A 17,550-nucleotide genomic window follows, 5' to 3' on the forward strand; every position below is an offset into this window, starting at 1 on the left:
ATACATTTTACCCACCATATCCCAATAACTCGCTACTCATTGATCAATGTCATTACATCCAATGGAAAGATTGTCAAAGGAGGCACATGCTCACATAGCTGCAGAGCTCGATCATTTACAGGATCAAGAGTGACTAGATGAAGGATTGATGACTTTGATCAACAATGAATAGAACTGCAGTTCATATTTGAGCTGTAGCATATAAAGACAGCCTGGCCGATCATTTCAAGGAAACATCCTCTGCTAAGCTAGTTCCATTTCTGGCTTCTGTATCAGGCCTTTCAGCCTTTGTTATTAAATCTGCTTAACCCCCTGCCTACCATATACCTGTATCTGGACCCAGCATAACCACTGATTGGCTAGCTTCCAGGAACTGCTCTTTTGCCTTGCTGCCTCTCTTCCTGGGCCTTGTCTGTCCCCAGCCATCCATTCCATAGATTGCCTATGAGTCTGGCCAGTTGTACTGGGGGCTGCTTCCTGGAGTGCTGCCAAACCAGGCAAATAGCTTGCAAGTCATAAACTCCAGGCTCAGTTAATGAGGTTAATAGGAAAGGAAATTAAGTCTGATATATTCTTAAGGCTAATCTCTGCATCTGAGAGTGTTCTGTGGGGAGAAAATTACTCTCTGAAGAAGCCATATAGTTTCACATACTAGAACCAATACTTTGGCAGGTACCATTATTGGAATAACTATTGTTTTAAATTACCTTTTTAATAAGCATCAGCTAAGTGTAAAACAATCCACCTCCTCCACCACCACCATCCCACAACGAATTTCACATATGTTGTTCTTTGCATGATCACATATACTGTAGTGTTACTGTATAAGTGCAGCACTATAATGTCTTTCTGCTATGTACAAACTCTGCTAACGGGCCAAAGAGACATTATCTATCTATCTATCTATCTATCTATCTATCTATCTATCTATCTATCTATCTATCTATCTATCTATTCGATTTCTATACTGTCCTTCCAAAAATGGCTCAGGACGGTTTGCATAGAGAAATAATAAATAAATAAGATGGCTCTCTGTCCCCAAAGGGCTCACAATCTAAAAAGAAACACAAGACAGACACCAGCAATAGTCACTGGAAGTACTGGGTTGGGGGTGAATAGGGCCAGTTACTCTCCTCCTGCTAAATAAAGAGAATCACCACATTAAAAGGTGCCTCTTTGCCAAGTTAGCAGGGGTGTTATTAAAGTGGTGGCTCTATAATATCGCCATCTGGTTAAGATAGAACTTACAGCCACAACCCACCTCTGCAGGGGTGAAGGACCTATTACATTGGTCCGCCTGAGGAGGTTATTGGATCCAATAGGATTTCAAGAAGCCTTGGAAGGGTTTAGGGTTGGTTCTGCTAGTGATTCTGTCAATGCTCTGGTGCAAACATGGAATAATGAACTCACTAGAGCAGTAGACACAATCACTCCTAACCATCCTCTCTGACTTGCTTTAAAGACAGCACCATGGTATTCAGATGAACTACAGGAGCTGAAGCAGCAAGGTAGATGACTAGAGAGCAAGTGGTGGAATACTTGGCATGAATCTGATTGGGCACCACACAGAGCACATTTGAAGGTCTATGCTCTTGCAGTGTAGGTGGGTTTTTCCTCTTTTCTGCCCACATTGCTTCCACAAATTCATGTCCAGCTGAGTTGCCTAGGGTTGTGACGGAGCCTGTATGTACCTCTCCCTTGAATTTCAGCTTGGAACCACCTGTCACTTTCTGTGATGTTTTAAACTACTTTTTTGCAAATGAAATTTATCATATCCGGGCCGAGCTGGATTTCACAGTTACTACAGAGTCTACTGTGGAGGTGTCTGGCAACTCCTTTTATGGGGTTAGATTGGAACATTTTCAGTTTGTGACTCCTGAAGAAGTGGGCAAACTGCTTCAGATTGCCTGATTTGTTTTAATAACTGTTTTATGTGATTTTATTGTGTTTCGTGGATTTCAATCAGTGACTTTTTATATTGTTTTAAACCTTGTACACTGCCTAGAGATGTACATATCAGGTATAAAATATGATACAGTAAATAAATAAATAAAATTTAGCAAGAGGTAACATTTGTCCCTAATCAACCTAGCATAGTGTCTTTCTAGTGGCTGGCTGTTGATGCCTCTTATAATTCTTTTTGAATTGTGAACCCCTTTTTCCAATTGTGAAATGGAAAATATTTTATTTATTTATTTATTTGCTTGCTTGCTTGCTGTAAACTGTATAAAATTTTTGTTGAAAAGCGGTATATAAATATCTATTTCAATAATATTAATACATTTCCATATTTGGATAATCAACCTTTCGTACAATATTTGGTGGAACCTTTTGGAAAATTTCTTTCAGACTCAAGAAGATGGTACCTTTCTCACCAAAATCTAGGAGCCAGGTGGACTTTCTAAAAGCCACAGTTGGGATACTTTTAGTCTACTCTTCCCCTTTGAGCTTCTTAAAATGTCTTCGAGGAAGTGAGATGGATATCTGAGTGGGTGAAGGACCCATTCTGATACTTTCTTTCTCTTCTGCTTGTGAGAAGATTGTTGCTATCCATCCAAATCTATCTGTTGAATCTTTATGATCAGCTCTTACTGTGCTTGTGATCCATTATCTGCCAAACTTAGCAATGACTTAGCAATCTCCTTTTGGCATTTGAGTCTCCTGATAAATACCATCTGTATTTTTTTTCCTTAGAAACTAAATGACGATTTGTTTTATTTAAAATAGGTATTTTGTGACTGGCATAGCAGTTGCATCATCTCTTAAGCATTTGGTTTTACTTAAGTAATTATATTCTACTTTATTAGTTGAAGACTTTCAAAGCACCTTATGGTTAAACATGAGAAGAATATAAGAACAATAGGCAGGATCCAGACTATGTTCATCATGACTAAAGACCTCAGAAATAGATGAGACAAGTTAAACATGACTAACAAATTCCAGTCATTTCAATGGCTGACATTCAGAGCAAGAAATTGCTGGTGCAATGAGAGAGCAAACTAAGAGCTGCGCAACCCTCAGGGACATATTTTCATGTGGCATAGAGGGCTTCCTGGGGAAGTGGAGGTTATCAAAAATCATCCCAGTGCACTGGTGCTGTTAATCTAGAGGTGCTGCTCCTCTCTGCACTGGAACTTGCTTGATGTGGTTAGTTATGACCACTGGTACTTGGTCATAACTAACTTGTTCCGGATGCTACCCTGTGGGAACAAACATAACTTTAAAAGCAACAGCATCGTCAAAGCTTGACTAAGACAAATTGCTTCAGATTAAAATAGATCAGAAATAAACTGGTCCATCATTGATTGGATCATTGGATCATTGGTCCATCTAGCTCATTATTGTCACACTGACTGGCAGCAGCAGTCTTTTCAAGTTTTCAGGCAGGGGTCTTTCCCAGACCTGCCTGGGGATGCCAGGGATTGAACCTGGGACTGTCTGCATGGGGTTTGGCAAATAAGAAATCTTCCCCTTGGAGATCCAAACAGACAACAAAGTCATGACATGACCAAATGTTTGCAGGCATGCTAAGCTCTAGTAGGTTAAACTACTAGAGCTTAACTAGCTGAACCAGTGCACAGCATCTGCACCGCTAGTCAATCCTCGCCACTTCCCCCTCCCTTCCACCCCAATCTATTCCCCGTCATTTTCGCCTGCTGGCCGCCTCCTTTGCCAGGGCCCACCTCCTCCTCCACCAATCTCCCCCCTCCCAGCCCCCATGCCCGCCACAACAGCCCCAGTTGCTGTGCCAGCCTCCGCCCAGCCATTTTTGGGAGCCCACCACTGCTGCCCCGCCAGCAGGGCTCAGCTGCCCTCCGCCTACTCTCCTTTCATCGCCCTTGCTAGCCACCCCCAGCCGCTGGAGCGGCACCCCTTCGGCCTCTTCTAGGTTCCTCCAATCCCCAACCGACGTTTCCCTCCGTCCTGAACTCTCACAGTGTGTCGCGAGAGTTCCGCCGCCAAATCCTGGGCACGCATAGTCCCAAGAGAATTAAATATATAGATACTGTAGCCTTCTACTTTTTGTTTGTTTCTAAACTTTAGAATAGATTCATTGTGTTGTGTCTTGCCTTATCTTTACATTTAGGAAAAAGTTGCCCCTTAATCCACTTTTGTAGTTTGCTAGGTCTTGTTTTGTAGGTTATGGAATTTTATGGAGATGATTTCATTTTAGGGATTTAAAGAATCTTTTGGGTTTTGTTACTTTGGGCAATGTTTGATTGAAAATGTTAAGAATTGGAAATGTTAAGAATTGTATTTATTTATTTAAAATATGAGTTCTCTTTCCAATTGAGATGCTGACTACTCAAGTTGACATACAAGAAACTTTCTTTTTAAAAGAGATTTTAATTTCCCAGGATCAGAGGAAATTCCATGTTCAAAGAACTGCAGGATCTGGTTTGGTCATTCATTTCTCTCTGCAATAAGAAGTGCGAAGTAGGGTTTGCAAGCTCATACCTCATTTCTGAACTCTCTGGGGGGAAAAGAGGTGGAAATCTCCAATCAGGTCCTTCTTAAAAGTAGAAAATACTTTGATGCAAAAAATACCAAAATAATCTGTGCCCAGACCCCTTTACAGAGACACAGGAAGTAAAATGAAATTCATTCATATGTAGGACACTGAGAATTACACTGAGTTTTCATTATGTACATTGAGAACTCATTGTAATTCAACAATTCATAAATGAAATGCCACGTAAAAGCCCAAACTAGTCAACTAAAAGTGATGCAAGAACCTTTTGATGTACTTCATATTGTGTGTAATGTCGAAAGTCTTATTTACATAACCCATTTACATTAGTGAGTACACTTCATAGAGGGTTTTAGACCAAACAAAGAAAAATCTAATTGAGAATGCTGATGGTGTGATTTTGTTTAAATTAATTAAAGATTACCACACTAAGTAAAAAATGGACAAAAAATTCATCAGCAAAAAGAAAAGCATTTTCATTTTCAAAAGAAGTTGACATCTTTTGATCCTCAAAACCGATGTACTTTGAGAGAGAAGCAAGAGGGCTATGTTTAGTTGGTGCTAATTGCATCTTGATAGATTTATAGGTCAAAAGTAGGGGTGTGCACGAACCAGTTCAGCAGTCTATTCACAGACCACCAAACGGTTTGAAAGACAGTCGTTTGAGCCAGTTTGGAAGCGGGGAAAGGGTTGCTTTAAGGTGCAGGGAGGGTGTCTTCACCTCCCTGTCACATTTTCCCCACGGGCACTGCTGTCAAAATTGCTGGCACGGGGCAGCTGTATACCCTCTTGCTGCCCTGGTCAGCATAATACCGAAAGTGTCTGGCGCAAATGCCTCCCTGAACCTTAAAGCACCCCCCACCCCGTGCGGGAGTGGTTCTACCTATGACAAAATTAGAAAATACAAATATCCTAGAGGTGTGAGTTTGGGGCAGTATATAAATATGGTAAATAAAAAAAATTAAAAAATTGAGCGAGACAGCAGATCTGGGGTATTAGGTATGATGGAAAGAGAATGGTTAATTTCTTCAACAGTCAGATTTGAGAGTAGTTTAAGTTTGTGATGTCAGACCTCCTTGAAACAAGGTGGTGCTCTAGACCCCTGATTGTCTTGGTTGCCCTCTTCTGCACCTTTTCCAGTTCTACAGTGTCCTTATTGCCAGTCCATAGGAAACATAAGAAGCTGCAATATACTGAGTCAGACCATTGGTCCATCTCGCTCAGTATTGTTTTCACAGACTGGCAGCGGTTTCTCCAAGGTTGCAGGCAGGAATCACTCTCCGCTATATCTTGAAGAAGCTAGGGAGGGAACTTGGAACCTTCTGCTCTTCCCAGAGCGGCTCCATCCCCTGAGGAGAATATCTTACAGTGCTCACACTTCTAGTCTCCCATTCATATGCAACCAGGGTAGACCCTTAGCTAAGGGGACAAGTCATTCTTGCTACTACCACAAGACCAGTTCTACTGTGTTCTCCTTAAGATATGGTGACCAGAACTGTATGGTGACCAGAACTACAAATGTGACCACACCATAGTTTTGTATAAGGGAATTATAGTATTAGTAGTTTTATTTTCAAACCCCTTCCTAAGGATTCCAAGCATGGCATTGGCCTTTTTCACAGCTGCCACACTTTGAGTTGATACTTTCAATGAGCTGTCCACCACGACCCCAGGATCCCTCTTCTGGTCAGTCACTCAGTCACTCCTGCTCAGTCCCCATCAGCATATATGTGAAGCTGGGTTTTTTTTTTGCCCCAACATAGGTCACTTTACACTTGCTAACATTGAACCGCATTGGCAATTTTGTTGCCCGCTCCCACAGTTTGGAGAGATCCTTCTGGAGGTTCTCGCAATCTCTTTGGGATTTCGCGACCCTAAATATTCTGGTGTCATCTGCAAATTTGGCCACCTGGGGCTTTCCACTTCTTGCTTCCCTCCATTTACAGAACTGCCCATTTATTCCTACTCTGTTTCCTGTCCTTCAACCAGTTAACAATCCACCAACCAGTTAACAATCCACACATGAACCTGTCTCCTTGTCCCTTGACTGCTAAGTTTTCTCAAGAGTCTTTATTGAGGAACTTTGTCGAAAACCTTTTGAAAATCCAGGTATACTATGTCATAAGAATATAAGAACAGCCCTGCTCGATCAGGCCCATCTAGTCCAGCATCCTGTTTCACACAGTGGCCCAGCAGATGCCACTGGAAACCTACAGGCAGGAGTTGAGGGCATGCCCTCTCTCCTGCTGTTACTTCCCTGCAACTGGTACTCAGAGGCATCCTGCCTTTGACGCTGGAGGTGGCCTATAGCCCTCTGACTAGTAGCTGTTGATAGACGTCTCCTTCATGAAGTTATCCAAACCCTTCTTAAAGCCACCCAGGTTGTTGGCTGTCAGCACATCTTGTGGCAGAGAATTCCACAAGTTGATTATGCATTGTGTGAAAAAGTACCTCAGTTTGTTGGTCCTAAATTTCCTGGCAATCAATTTCACAGGATGACCCCTGGTTCTAGTGTTATGTGATAGGGAGAAGAATTTCTCTTTATCCACTTTCTCCACACCATGCATGATTTTATAGACCTCTATCATGTCTCCCCGCAGTCATCTTTTTTCTAGACTAAATAGCCCCAGGTGTTGTAGCCTTTCCTAATAAGAAAGGTGCTCTAGGCCCCTGATCATCTTGGTTGCCCTCTTCTGCACCTTTTCCAGTTCTACGATCTCCTTCTTTAGATGTGGTGACCAGAATTGTACGCAGTACTCCAGGTGTGGCCGCACCATAGTTTTGTATAAGGGCATTATATTAGCAGTTTTATTTTCAATCCCCTTCCTGATGATCCCTAGCATGGAATTTGCCTTTTTCACAGCTGCCGCACATTGAGTCGACACTTTCAGTGAGTTGTCCACCACGATCACAAGATCCCTCTCCTGGTCAGTCACCTACAGCTCAGATCCCATCAGCATATACTTGAAGTTGGGGGTTTTCGTCCCAATGAGCATCACTTTACACTTGCCAACATTGAACCACATTTGCCCTTTTGTTGCCCACTCCCCGCAGTTTGGAGAGATCCTTTTGGAGCTCCTCACAATCCGTTTTGGATTTCACTACCCAAAAGAGTTTGGTATCATCTGCAAATCTGGCCACCTCGCTGCTTACCCCTACTTCTAGATCATTTATAAATAAATTAAAAAGCTCCCCAGATCCCTGGGGGAATCCCACTTCTTCCTTCCTTCCACTGTGAAAACTCTTCATTTATACCTACGTTGTTTCCTGTCCTTCAACCAGTTACCAATCCATACATGTACTTGTCCCCTTATCCCATGACTGCTATGTTTTCACAGGAGGCTTTGATGAGGAACTTTGTCAAAAGCTTTTTGGAAGTCCAGGTATACTATGTCAGCTGGATCACCTTGATCCACACACTTGTTGACACTCTCAAAGAACTCCAAAATGTTTGTGAGGCAAGATTTTCCTTTGCAGAAGCCATGCTGGTTCTCTCCCAGGAGGGCCTGTTCTATGTGCTTTACAATTTTATCCTTGAGGAGCTTTCCATCAATTTGCCTGGAATGGACATTACGCTAACTGGCCTGTAATTTCCCAGATTGCCCCTGGATCCCTTTTTGAAAATCGGTGTTACATATGCTACTTTCCAGTCCTCTGTTACAGAGCCCAATTGCCGGGATAAGTTATATATTTTAGCAAGGAGATCGGCAATTTCACATTTGAGTTCTTTGAAGACTCTTGGATGGATGCCATCCAGCCCTGGGTGCCACTCAGGATTAAGTCCAGGGTCGCCTTCTCTCTGGTTGGTTCCATTACCAACTGTTCTAGGGCACTGTCATTTAGCGTGTCTAGAAATTTGACCTCTTTGTCCTGACTTGAATGTGAATTTACCCAGTCTATGTGTGGGTAATTGAAATCACCCATAATTACAGCCCTGCCTCTCCTTGACGCCTCCCTGATTTCCTCCTGCAACTCCCAGTCACTGTCGGCATTATGATCCGGAGGGCGATAGCATGTCCCCAGTAGCACGTTCCCTTTCTGGCCTTGTATAGTCACCCACAGGGTTTCTGTGGAGGACTCCAGCCCTCTTAGGTTTCTACCTTATTAAATTCTATCCCTTCTTTAACATACAGTGCTGTTCCATCTCCAAGGCACCTCTCGCTGTCCTTTCTATAGAGTTTATATCCAGGGATAACAGTGTCCCACTGGTTCTTGCTGTCCCACCGTGTTTCTGTTATGCTCACTATATCTATTTCTGTGATAGCAACCAAGCACTCCAGCTCACCCATCTTGGCTCGGAGGCTTCTTGCATTTTCACATGTGTATGCTATCTTTCCTTTGACTCTTTGACCAGCTGGCACAGCCTTCAGTCTGCTCTTTATATGGTTCTGCTCTGTCCCCTTCTGTTTTATCTGAATCCTTTGGTACAGAATGTGGCAGCCAGATTGGTCTCTGGGTTTACCTGAAGGGTCCGTACTCCGTATAACACCGATTTTGAAAGAACTGCACTGTCTGCCCATGTTTCCGAACAAAATACAAAGTGCTGATTATTACGTATTAAGCCCTTAACAGCTTGGGTCCAGGGTACTTAAGAGAGCGCCTTCTCTATCGCGTACTCTGTCACCTATTAAGATTTCCTGGAGAGGTCCAGTTACAACTGCTGCCAACTTGTTTGGTGGAGACTTGAGACCGGGCCTTCTCTGTGGCTGCCCCAGGGCTTTGGAATGCGTTCCCTACTGAAATAAGAGCATCTCCTTCTCGGTTTGCTTTTAGGAAGACCCTGGAGACGTACCTGTTTTCTCAGGCTTTTAACTGAAATCTAAATTTTAATGTGTTTTTATTTATTGAGATTTTATCTATTTTATGAATTTTCTTTTGATTGTTTTATGTTTTAATTTGTACCTGGAGATTTCTATATCAGGTGGTGTAGAAATACAATCATCAATCAATCAATCAATCAATGCTACAGTGTCATAACTTCACTAAACTAGTTGAACTAGGAGTTATGCTTGCATACAAAAATTTATTTGCTATCCTGTCTGTCCAGATAGCAGAACATGAGGACTGGATTGTGTCATTAGTTCAATCTAAACATATACTCATGTCCCAGCCTTAGGTTAGAACACATTTTAAACTATCTGCTATTGGAAAACAGCAAAAGAGAGCTGGTAAAAACACTGAACTGCTTGCAGTAGAAAAACCCATAAAGTGTAAAGGAACAGCTCCAAACACATTTGCTTGCATTAGTGCTGACACTTACACACCATCTGCACTAATAAGCAAATATTGGCAAGAGTGGTTTTACCTTATTGGAGCAACTGCAGACCAAAGAATGAAAGATGAAAAAATTACTCAAGGACACATACCCTTTGCAAGTCTAGGACTATACTTTGTATCCAATTTCTCAATAAGTAGGGTGTTGTTTTTAGCTATTAGGTAGGGTGGGAGTGACAGCCTGCAGAAGAAAGGTTTACACAGACCTTATTTGCCAGCAGTTGTCAGTTTTTTTGTTTTACCGGGAAGTCCGTATTTATTACAGCCAACGGGGGATCTAGCATGTGAATTGCACATGTCACTGGGCGCGGCGCGCCTCCCGCCTCCTCCCCACCCCCCACCCCCCAAAAGTTTCCCAAATCCTGCAAGCTCGGCGGGATGTCAGCCCAGCAAGGCTGTTGCGCAGCGGGGGAGAGCGACCTGGCGAGGGCAACGGGCTGCTGTTGATTGGCCGCGTTGGGTGCGGAGGCAGCGCCCCCCTCGGCTAGACTCGGGCTGAAGTGCACTCGGCCGCTGCGGGAAGGAGGGCGAGTCTGGCGCCGTCGATTTGGCTTCCTCGTCTCGCTGAAGGGCTCCGTCCTCCAGAGGCCCCGAGGAGCACCTGCTGCGTCTGCCGCCAAGACGCCTCGCTGCGCCCCGTCCCGCGCCAAAAGCCGCAGGACCAAGCCCGGCGACAAGATGGGGCGGCAGAGCAGGGCCGGCGGCGTGCGCAGCATGCAGCGCTCTCCGAGCCGGAGCAGCCTCTCCGCCTCCTTCGAGGCGCTGGCCGTCTACTTCCCCTGCATGAACTCCCAGGAGGAGGAGGAGGAGGGAGAGCTGAAGAAAGGCGGCGGAGGTGAGGCGCTGGCTTGGCGAGCGAGGGGCGGCTCTGCGCGGGCTGCGCGTGCCTGAACAGCCGTCGCAGGAGCCGGTGGGCGCCGCGAGAGGGGCGAGCCGAGCCCCCCGCCGCGGAGGGAAGGAAGACCCTCGTGGGGAGAGGAAGCTGGGACGGGGGCTCGTTGCTCCCTTCGGCGGCGCGCAGAGTTAGCGCGGCCTTGAACCCGGCCGGATGCTGCTGAGATTGCGCCCCTCGTCAGCACCAGAGTTGTCTAGGAAGACCTTGGACCGCGTTTCTTCTGTTCGGGGCAATTCAACTGGCAGCGCCGCTGTCTAAATGTGTTTAGGGGCCGGATTCGAAGGGGCAGCGAGCAGATTAAATTGCGGGGTGGGATGGTGGTGATACTTTGTCTTCATCCTGTTTCGCAAACTAAATACTCTCATGTCTGTTACTTCAGAAAAACGGTTTTCAAAGTACTAAATATAATGTGATTAATGTCACATTGCATGAGTCCCATCGAAGTAGGTCCTTTACAATCCCACTTTTTTTTGGTTGAAAAGTGATATACAAATATTCTTAATAATATGATTTAATAATGATTTATTTCATGGCGAGAGTTTGAAGTATGTATTTTGGAAATCTTTTGGTCGCTCTGATTAAGAAAACCCTTTTAAAAATGGTTGTCATTGAAAATGTAAACTCTGCACTTAGGTCATAATTATTACAGTTATTACCATCTTGCCTTCCTTTCCCTCATAGCTCCTTCTGTTTTTTTAAGCAGGCTGCTATTTTTTTTTTAAGATTGCTAAAAAAAAACCCCAAACCCTGCTAAATTGTAGGGTTACTACCTTTTAATCCATTTGATCATATTAATCAACTAAAGCTCTAGCTAGTTTTAATCAGAGAAGGGCCAATTTTAATCAGAGAAGGCAAATTATTAAAATTTGCACTTAAGTGTGCAAGTGTGCACTTAACTCTCACTTATTGACAGAGTTAAGTGCACACTTGTTTATTTTTTGAGATTAAAACTACTTTTTTGAGATCAGAACTAACCTTTGAATACTGACAATATAATTATTTCTAGTGGGCACAGGAATTCCTATAGATTCAATATCTCTGTAGGAAAATAATGGAATTATTTCATGATATTTGGCAAGAAGTACACTGTGAATGTCTGCTCTCTAATGAACATATACATCTACAAAAATCAACATTTGAGTGTGTTGTATAAATGTACCTCATGATCCATGCCATCCTATGCACTGGATAACTCCACTTGTTCTTTGAGCCATGAATTCTTAACACCATATTGCTGCTTGTAAGCAGTTTGCCCATATGACCTAATCATAAACCAGTTTATGTATATTTTTATTAATTTACATGTGGCATTGCTATACTAGCGGGGTGGGGTTTGGCTTTTATAGGTAGGAGGACTTTTGGCCTAGATTCTAATCACTAGAATATTACATGAATGACAGATAGGAATAAAATCAGTCTCTTTCTGTGGACAGTGAAATTCTTCATGTTCAGTAAGATAAGCAACCATCACATCATCTGATATATTTGCCTAATTAATATAATGGCAGAGAAAAATACTGACAGAATAGCTGTGGATCCAGTTCTGAGTGGCTGACATGATGCGCAGCCTACCACCTCCTTTGCCCCAGGGCTGCTGCAGACTTCAAAGGCAGCCCCAATGCTGTTTTGAAGCACTGATTGTGGAAGCTGCATTTCTGCAGGTTCCCCTCTGTTGCCAATAGGGAACCTCTGGAAACACAGCTTCTGCAGTCTCTGCTTCAAAACAGCATCATGGCTGCCTTTTGAAGTCCACAACAACCTGGGGCAAACCATTAAAGAGGTGGTGGGCAGCACATCATGTCGGCCATTGTAGGTTTGTTTGGTTTTTTTGCAATGAAATAAATGAGGGCCTATTTCAGAGTTTTAATCAAGACTGAATGCTTTGATTTGGCCTTAGTGATTTGGCTTGGAAATCACATTCTAGGTGCCATGGCACAAGGGAGCCATGGCACCTAGAAATTTAACCATGGTGCCTAGACTAAAATATTCAGAAATAAGAGTTGTTTTTTTAAAAATAACATCTTCATTTGCCCCAGGCAGCCTTGTTTCTGTTCTAAGTATGTTACTTGTAAAGAGGATAAAGAAAAACCCATCCCCCCCCCCAATGCTTGTCACGAAGTCCAGTAGTTCTCTCAAGTTGCCATTACCTGGCTCCTACATTTGGGGCTGGCCCTTAGATTCAAAGAAAAATTGTCAAGGCCTCAGTAGCTTGACATATCTTTCACCATTTGTGAGACCTGTTACCTCCTGCAAATCAGAACCGATATCATTTATGATCATTTATCAACATGACCTGGAGGACTATTTAATAATTTCCTCCTGATCTTCTATTATATTACTTCTCCTAGACGTGCCTCTGTGGGGATGCGTCCCGGCAACCCAGCGGATTGGCTGGGCAGCGGAGGAGCCGGATTGGCTGGGCAGCGGTTGGCCATGTAGGGAAGTGGCTGCTTAGGGAGGAAAGGAAAAGAAGGAAAGCGGGCAAGCGGAGAGAACTGAATGGACTGGGGCACAAGGGAGGGGGAAAGCTGCGGGGAGAGAAAGCAGCGGAGCCTGGCTGGGCAGAGACACAGAAACGGCTGGCTGCTTCGGAAGACGCTCGCTAGAGGGAGGGCCATGCAGGAAAGAGCTAGATGAACGCTTGGCCGCCCGACACTAGGGACTGGAAGAAAGAAGAGGTGGGGCAGGGAAGCACGAATAAGAGAGAGAAAATGAGAGAGAAAGAGAGAAAAACAGAGGAGGGAGCAAGCTGGGGCAGAAGGCTTGGGGGGAGAGTGGACTGGGGCTGAAGGCTGGGGCAGAAGGCTGGAGGGGAGCAGACTGGGGCAGAAGAAGGGGGGAGTGTACTGTGGAGGCAAGTGGCGGGCCACGGAGCCGGTACTTGGCCCAGCGGCTGGCCTGCCAGGTGGCGGGCCCATCCTATCCGCGGAGGCCAGGCGGTGGCGGGCCTGGCCCACCCGCGGAGGCCAGGCGCTGGGCCCAGCTCGCCTGTGGAGGCCAGGCAGCGGCAGGCGGGCCACAGAGGCCAGGCGGTGGCGGTGGGCCTGGCTTGCCCGTGGAGGCAAGGCACCCATAGGAGGCCGGGGCGGGAGGGAACCAGGCAGCGAAACCTCCCTGTTCGCTGCCCGGGAAGAGGAGCAGTGGCAGCGGGGCCCTTTTTGGCCGCCCGGCGCCCGGTAAGGCCTGTGGCAGCAGAGGTAAAGAACTCAGTGCGGGGAGGGTAAGAGAGAGTGGGGGAGGGGGAGGAGGGAGGGCAGGAGAGAGTGGGGCAGGAGGGGGAGGTAGGCCAGGAGAGAGTGGGGGAAAGCCAGACCCAAAGAACACACAGATGCTCTGTGAGGGTCGGCTAGCAATATTTTTATTACTTAGATTTCAACTAATGCCATCCGCTGTCTTCACATATTTGAAAAACATCTTATGAACTGCAATACTTCTCCGAACAGATTTGTCCCTCTGTTTATTCGGCTGCCTGATGAGTAAGGTTTATCTCAGAGTTATTTCAAGCGGGTAACAATGTCCAATTTGCTTTTCTACTATGGACTTTTCAGCAGGTTTTGAAATATAGTAATAACAGCATAAATAATATAGTTTTAACAGGGTAAAATTGAGTAGTAATGTGGGATATCTATGTTTTGAATTATTATAGCAATGGTTTATATGTATAGTTAACGTGAACTGTGCAGATAGGTAAGCAGGAAGTCAATATTTACTTAATTGTAAGCTATTGTAAAAGCCAATAAAAATTTAAAATGCAAAATGCAAAAAAAAGTTCAATTTGCAAACATGAGACCTTTTGTTCAGTAATAATGACCGAAAGGTTGTTCAAAAGGTGGCTGCTTTTGAATTTGCACTCAGGGAAGCTAGACAAAATTTTATGGATGAGCATGTCCTGGATGGGCCTCTTGGATTAATAAGATATTCTTTTGTAAGTTCCTTAAGTAAGTTGCATTCAAAATGCATCATATAAATGTAAGTTGCTTGAATATATGTTGTTACAGCCAATGGCTATAACAATAACATTTTATCTTATTTGGCAGACTGCATCTTATGGATTACATTGCATGGCCTCTTTGAATAAATTGACTTTTTTAACATCATGCAGAAGCTTGGGACAAAAAGTTTAGGCCATTTTCTTTCTCTAGAGACTAGGCTTGTGAAACCAGAAACAAAGTTTATTAGAAGCATAATGCAAAGCAAAATGGGAGTATTTGGCAACCTCGACAATGCCAAGAATATGAACAATTCCCTGACATTAAGTAGGATAGATGGTTAGACAAGCTAGTGGGGAGGAGAGAATAGAGTACAAAGCTAGAAGCAGAGAGAAAGTTCTGTTTACTTGTTCTTAATCTGGTGTTTCTCTTCTAAGAGTAACCTACTAACCACACAGAGCATTTTTAAATTTTGAGTGCTCTCCCATATCTTTCATGGAGCATCTACCTGTATTCTGAAGTGGTTCTGTACCAAGAGGACCACGTCATGAACATTTTCTGATTGTGTAGATCAGGGATTCCCAACAGGGGGTACTAGTATCCCAGGGGCATTTGAAGGGCTCCCAGCAGGTACTGAGAACCCTCCTTTCTTCCTACGCTGCAGCTGAGCTATTTGTTCCTCATCTGAGGATCAGCAGCATACAGCTGATGTGTCCTCAGTGAAGTATGGACTGCATATGGGCGGGTGAAGACCCTCCTCTTCTGCTTCTGATTGGCTGGTTATTTGCTGAAGTTCAGCATACTTCTCTCCTTAGCCTGACTGACAGGCCTCTGAATATTAAGTAGGGATGTACACAAATTGCAGTTCAAACAGCAATTCGCAGCGCATCCCCCACACCTTTAAAAGGGAGGAGAGCAGGTCCATACCTGCTCCTCCTCCATTCGCTGCCACTTCCTCTTGCGGTGGCGCTCCCCACAGCTATCATCACATGCCGGCGATGTTTTCCCCCAGCTGCCCTTGCACGATGCAGGTCCACATTGCTGAGTAATTAACAAGTTACTAACACTGAGTAAAATAAATGTAAAGTTGTTCTGTTGAGTCAGTGTCAACTCCTGGCAACCACAGAGCCATGTGGTTTTCTTTGGCAGAATACAGGAGAGGTTTACCATTGCCATCTCCCACATAGTAGGAGATGATGCTGTATCGCTGCTGCCCAATATGGGTGTTTCCCATAGTCTGGGAAGCATACCAGCGGGGATTCGAACCAGCAACCTCTTGCTCACTAGGCAAGTTATTTCCCCACTGCGCCATTAGGTGGTCACTCCCATGGAAATTAATGGGACAATTTGTCCTATTGATTTTAATGGAAGTACTCATGAGTAATTTAGTCTGGATGTAAACCAGTGACTGGAGTAGCATGTTTTACAATTGTAAACATTTACAGTAAGTGTGTGTGTGTGTGCACGCTCTCTCTCTCTCTCTCTCTCTCTCTCTCTCTCTCTCTCTCACACACACACACCCCTATGTGGTACTTGAGCTGAAGATTTGCTACAGAAAGATCTGAACTGGAAAGTAAACAATAGTTTTGGTCAGTGGGAGTTCAGTCGCCCATCATGTTCTACTCATTTATCTCATGTTGTGAAATGGACTTCAGATATTGATGGGCTGAAGTGCCCAAAATATATTTACAGTTTTCACACATACTCAGTGTTTGGATTTGTTTTATTCAGCCAAAACAATAGAGTAGGGAAGTGCTGGTTTTAAAATGATATACCCATATTTACCCAAATAGAAGACAACTCTGAATTTAAGATGACCCTGTTAAAAATAAAGGTTAAATACAATTTATACCTCCATTTACTCAAAAGGAACATGACTGAATTTAAAACAACCTTCTGATTTCAAATATCAGAAAACTTGGGGGAAACCTAGTCTTGGATTCGAGTAAATACAGTAATAAAATGTTTAAGATCTGCAGTCTAACACCTATTTTATATGTGAACAAATATTAAAACTAAATTTGACAGCAGGTAAGAGCATATTGATATCTCGCAAAGTATCTGCAAAAATAGGCCTTAAATTGGATCAAATGTATATAATTTATTACCGCATTGTCATTCTCATCTTGGGCAAAATGTATCCCATAAAATTCAAACAGATAGCAGATTATTTCAGTGTACTTAGTACATTAATTTTTCACCCAGGTTACACTTATTTGTTGATATTTCTTTTAGTCAAGTAACTTGTTTAGTTATACAATAGGAGCTTTGTGCATGCTGAACAGCTAGCTCTTTCGTGCTGGGAAGAATCATGCACATCACAGCAGATCCAAAATCTGCCATCCACATATGTAGATTGGCACTGAATGTCATTGTGTATGGCTATGCTGACTGTAAGTCTACAAATCCATGAGATATATGTGCATGAAGATTGCTTATCTAAGTTTGTGCAGCCATTGGAATGGAATCCTGGGCACACAACTGCCTAGAAAGGATGTAGCTGCCCCTTCATGCCAGTCCAAATAGGAATCCCCCTCTATATGTGTTAATGGATGACCTGCAATTGATTTTGCTGTGTATAATACTGGTTGCACATGATGCCTTACTGCATATGACTACCTTTTGAATTTGGGTTCAAGTGTGCAATGGTTCCTTATAGCTCTAAGAATAAGGCTTCAAAATGTGTCGCCATACTTTTTGCAAGTAGTAGTACAGAATGTCCTTCAAAGAGCTATAGAATATCCAGGGCACAAATATTAAAAGATTTTTCACCATTTACTGTTTATGGAGATATGTCCTGCCCATGGGACTCCACAGAATTGCTACTAAAATTAATGCATGACCAGCATAAAACAGAAGAATAATTATCTTAATTGCAGTACTTATTTAGAGATGCTGAAGATTTACCAATCATTGTTTGTTAATTTCTGGGCCTTATTTTGGTATGGTAATGATTAACAATATCTGCATCCCTAACTTTC

General features: G+C 43.6%; 1 protein-coding gene across 50 annotated transcripts in view; it reads left to right on the forward strand.

Annotated features, from left to right (window-relative positions):
- The window catches only part of RIMS2 (regulating synaptic membrane exocytosis 2), a 741,645-nt gene that overhangs the window by 700,909 nt on the left and 23,186 nt on the right, over positions 1–17,550 (forward strand). Inside the window, exon 1 of one of the 50 annotated variants that reach the window (XM_053313386.1) lies at positions 10,134–10,580. The exons of 48 other annotated variants lie outside the window; for them this stretch is intronic. In XM_053313386.1, the coding sequence (XP_053169361.1) occupies positions 10,424–10,580 (157 nt within the window). In that variant the 5' untranslated portion in view covers positions 10,134–10,423. Of the gene's footprint in view, positions 1–10,133; positions 10,581–17,550 lie in introns of those variants that run through there. One more of the 50 variants, XM_053313385.1, reaches the window with a different exon arrangement.

This window comes from Hemicordylus capensis, chromosome 4, assembly GCF_027244095.1.
Source record: "Hemicordylus capensis ecotype Gifberg chromosome 4, rHemCap1.1.pri, whole genome shotgun sequence".
NCBI lineage: Eukaryota > Metazoa > Chordata > Lepidosauria > Squamata > Cordylidae > Hemicordylus > Hemicordylus capensis.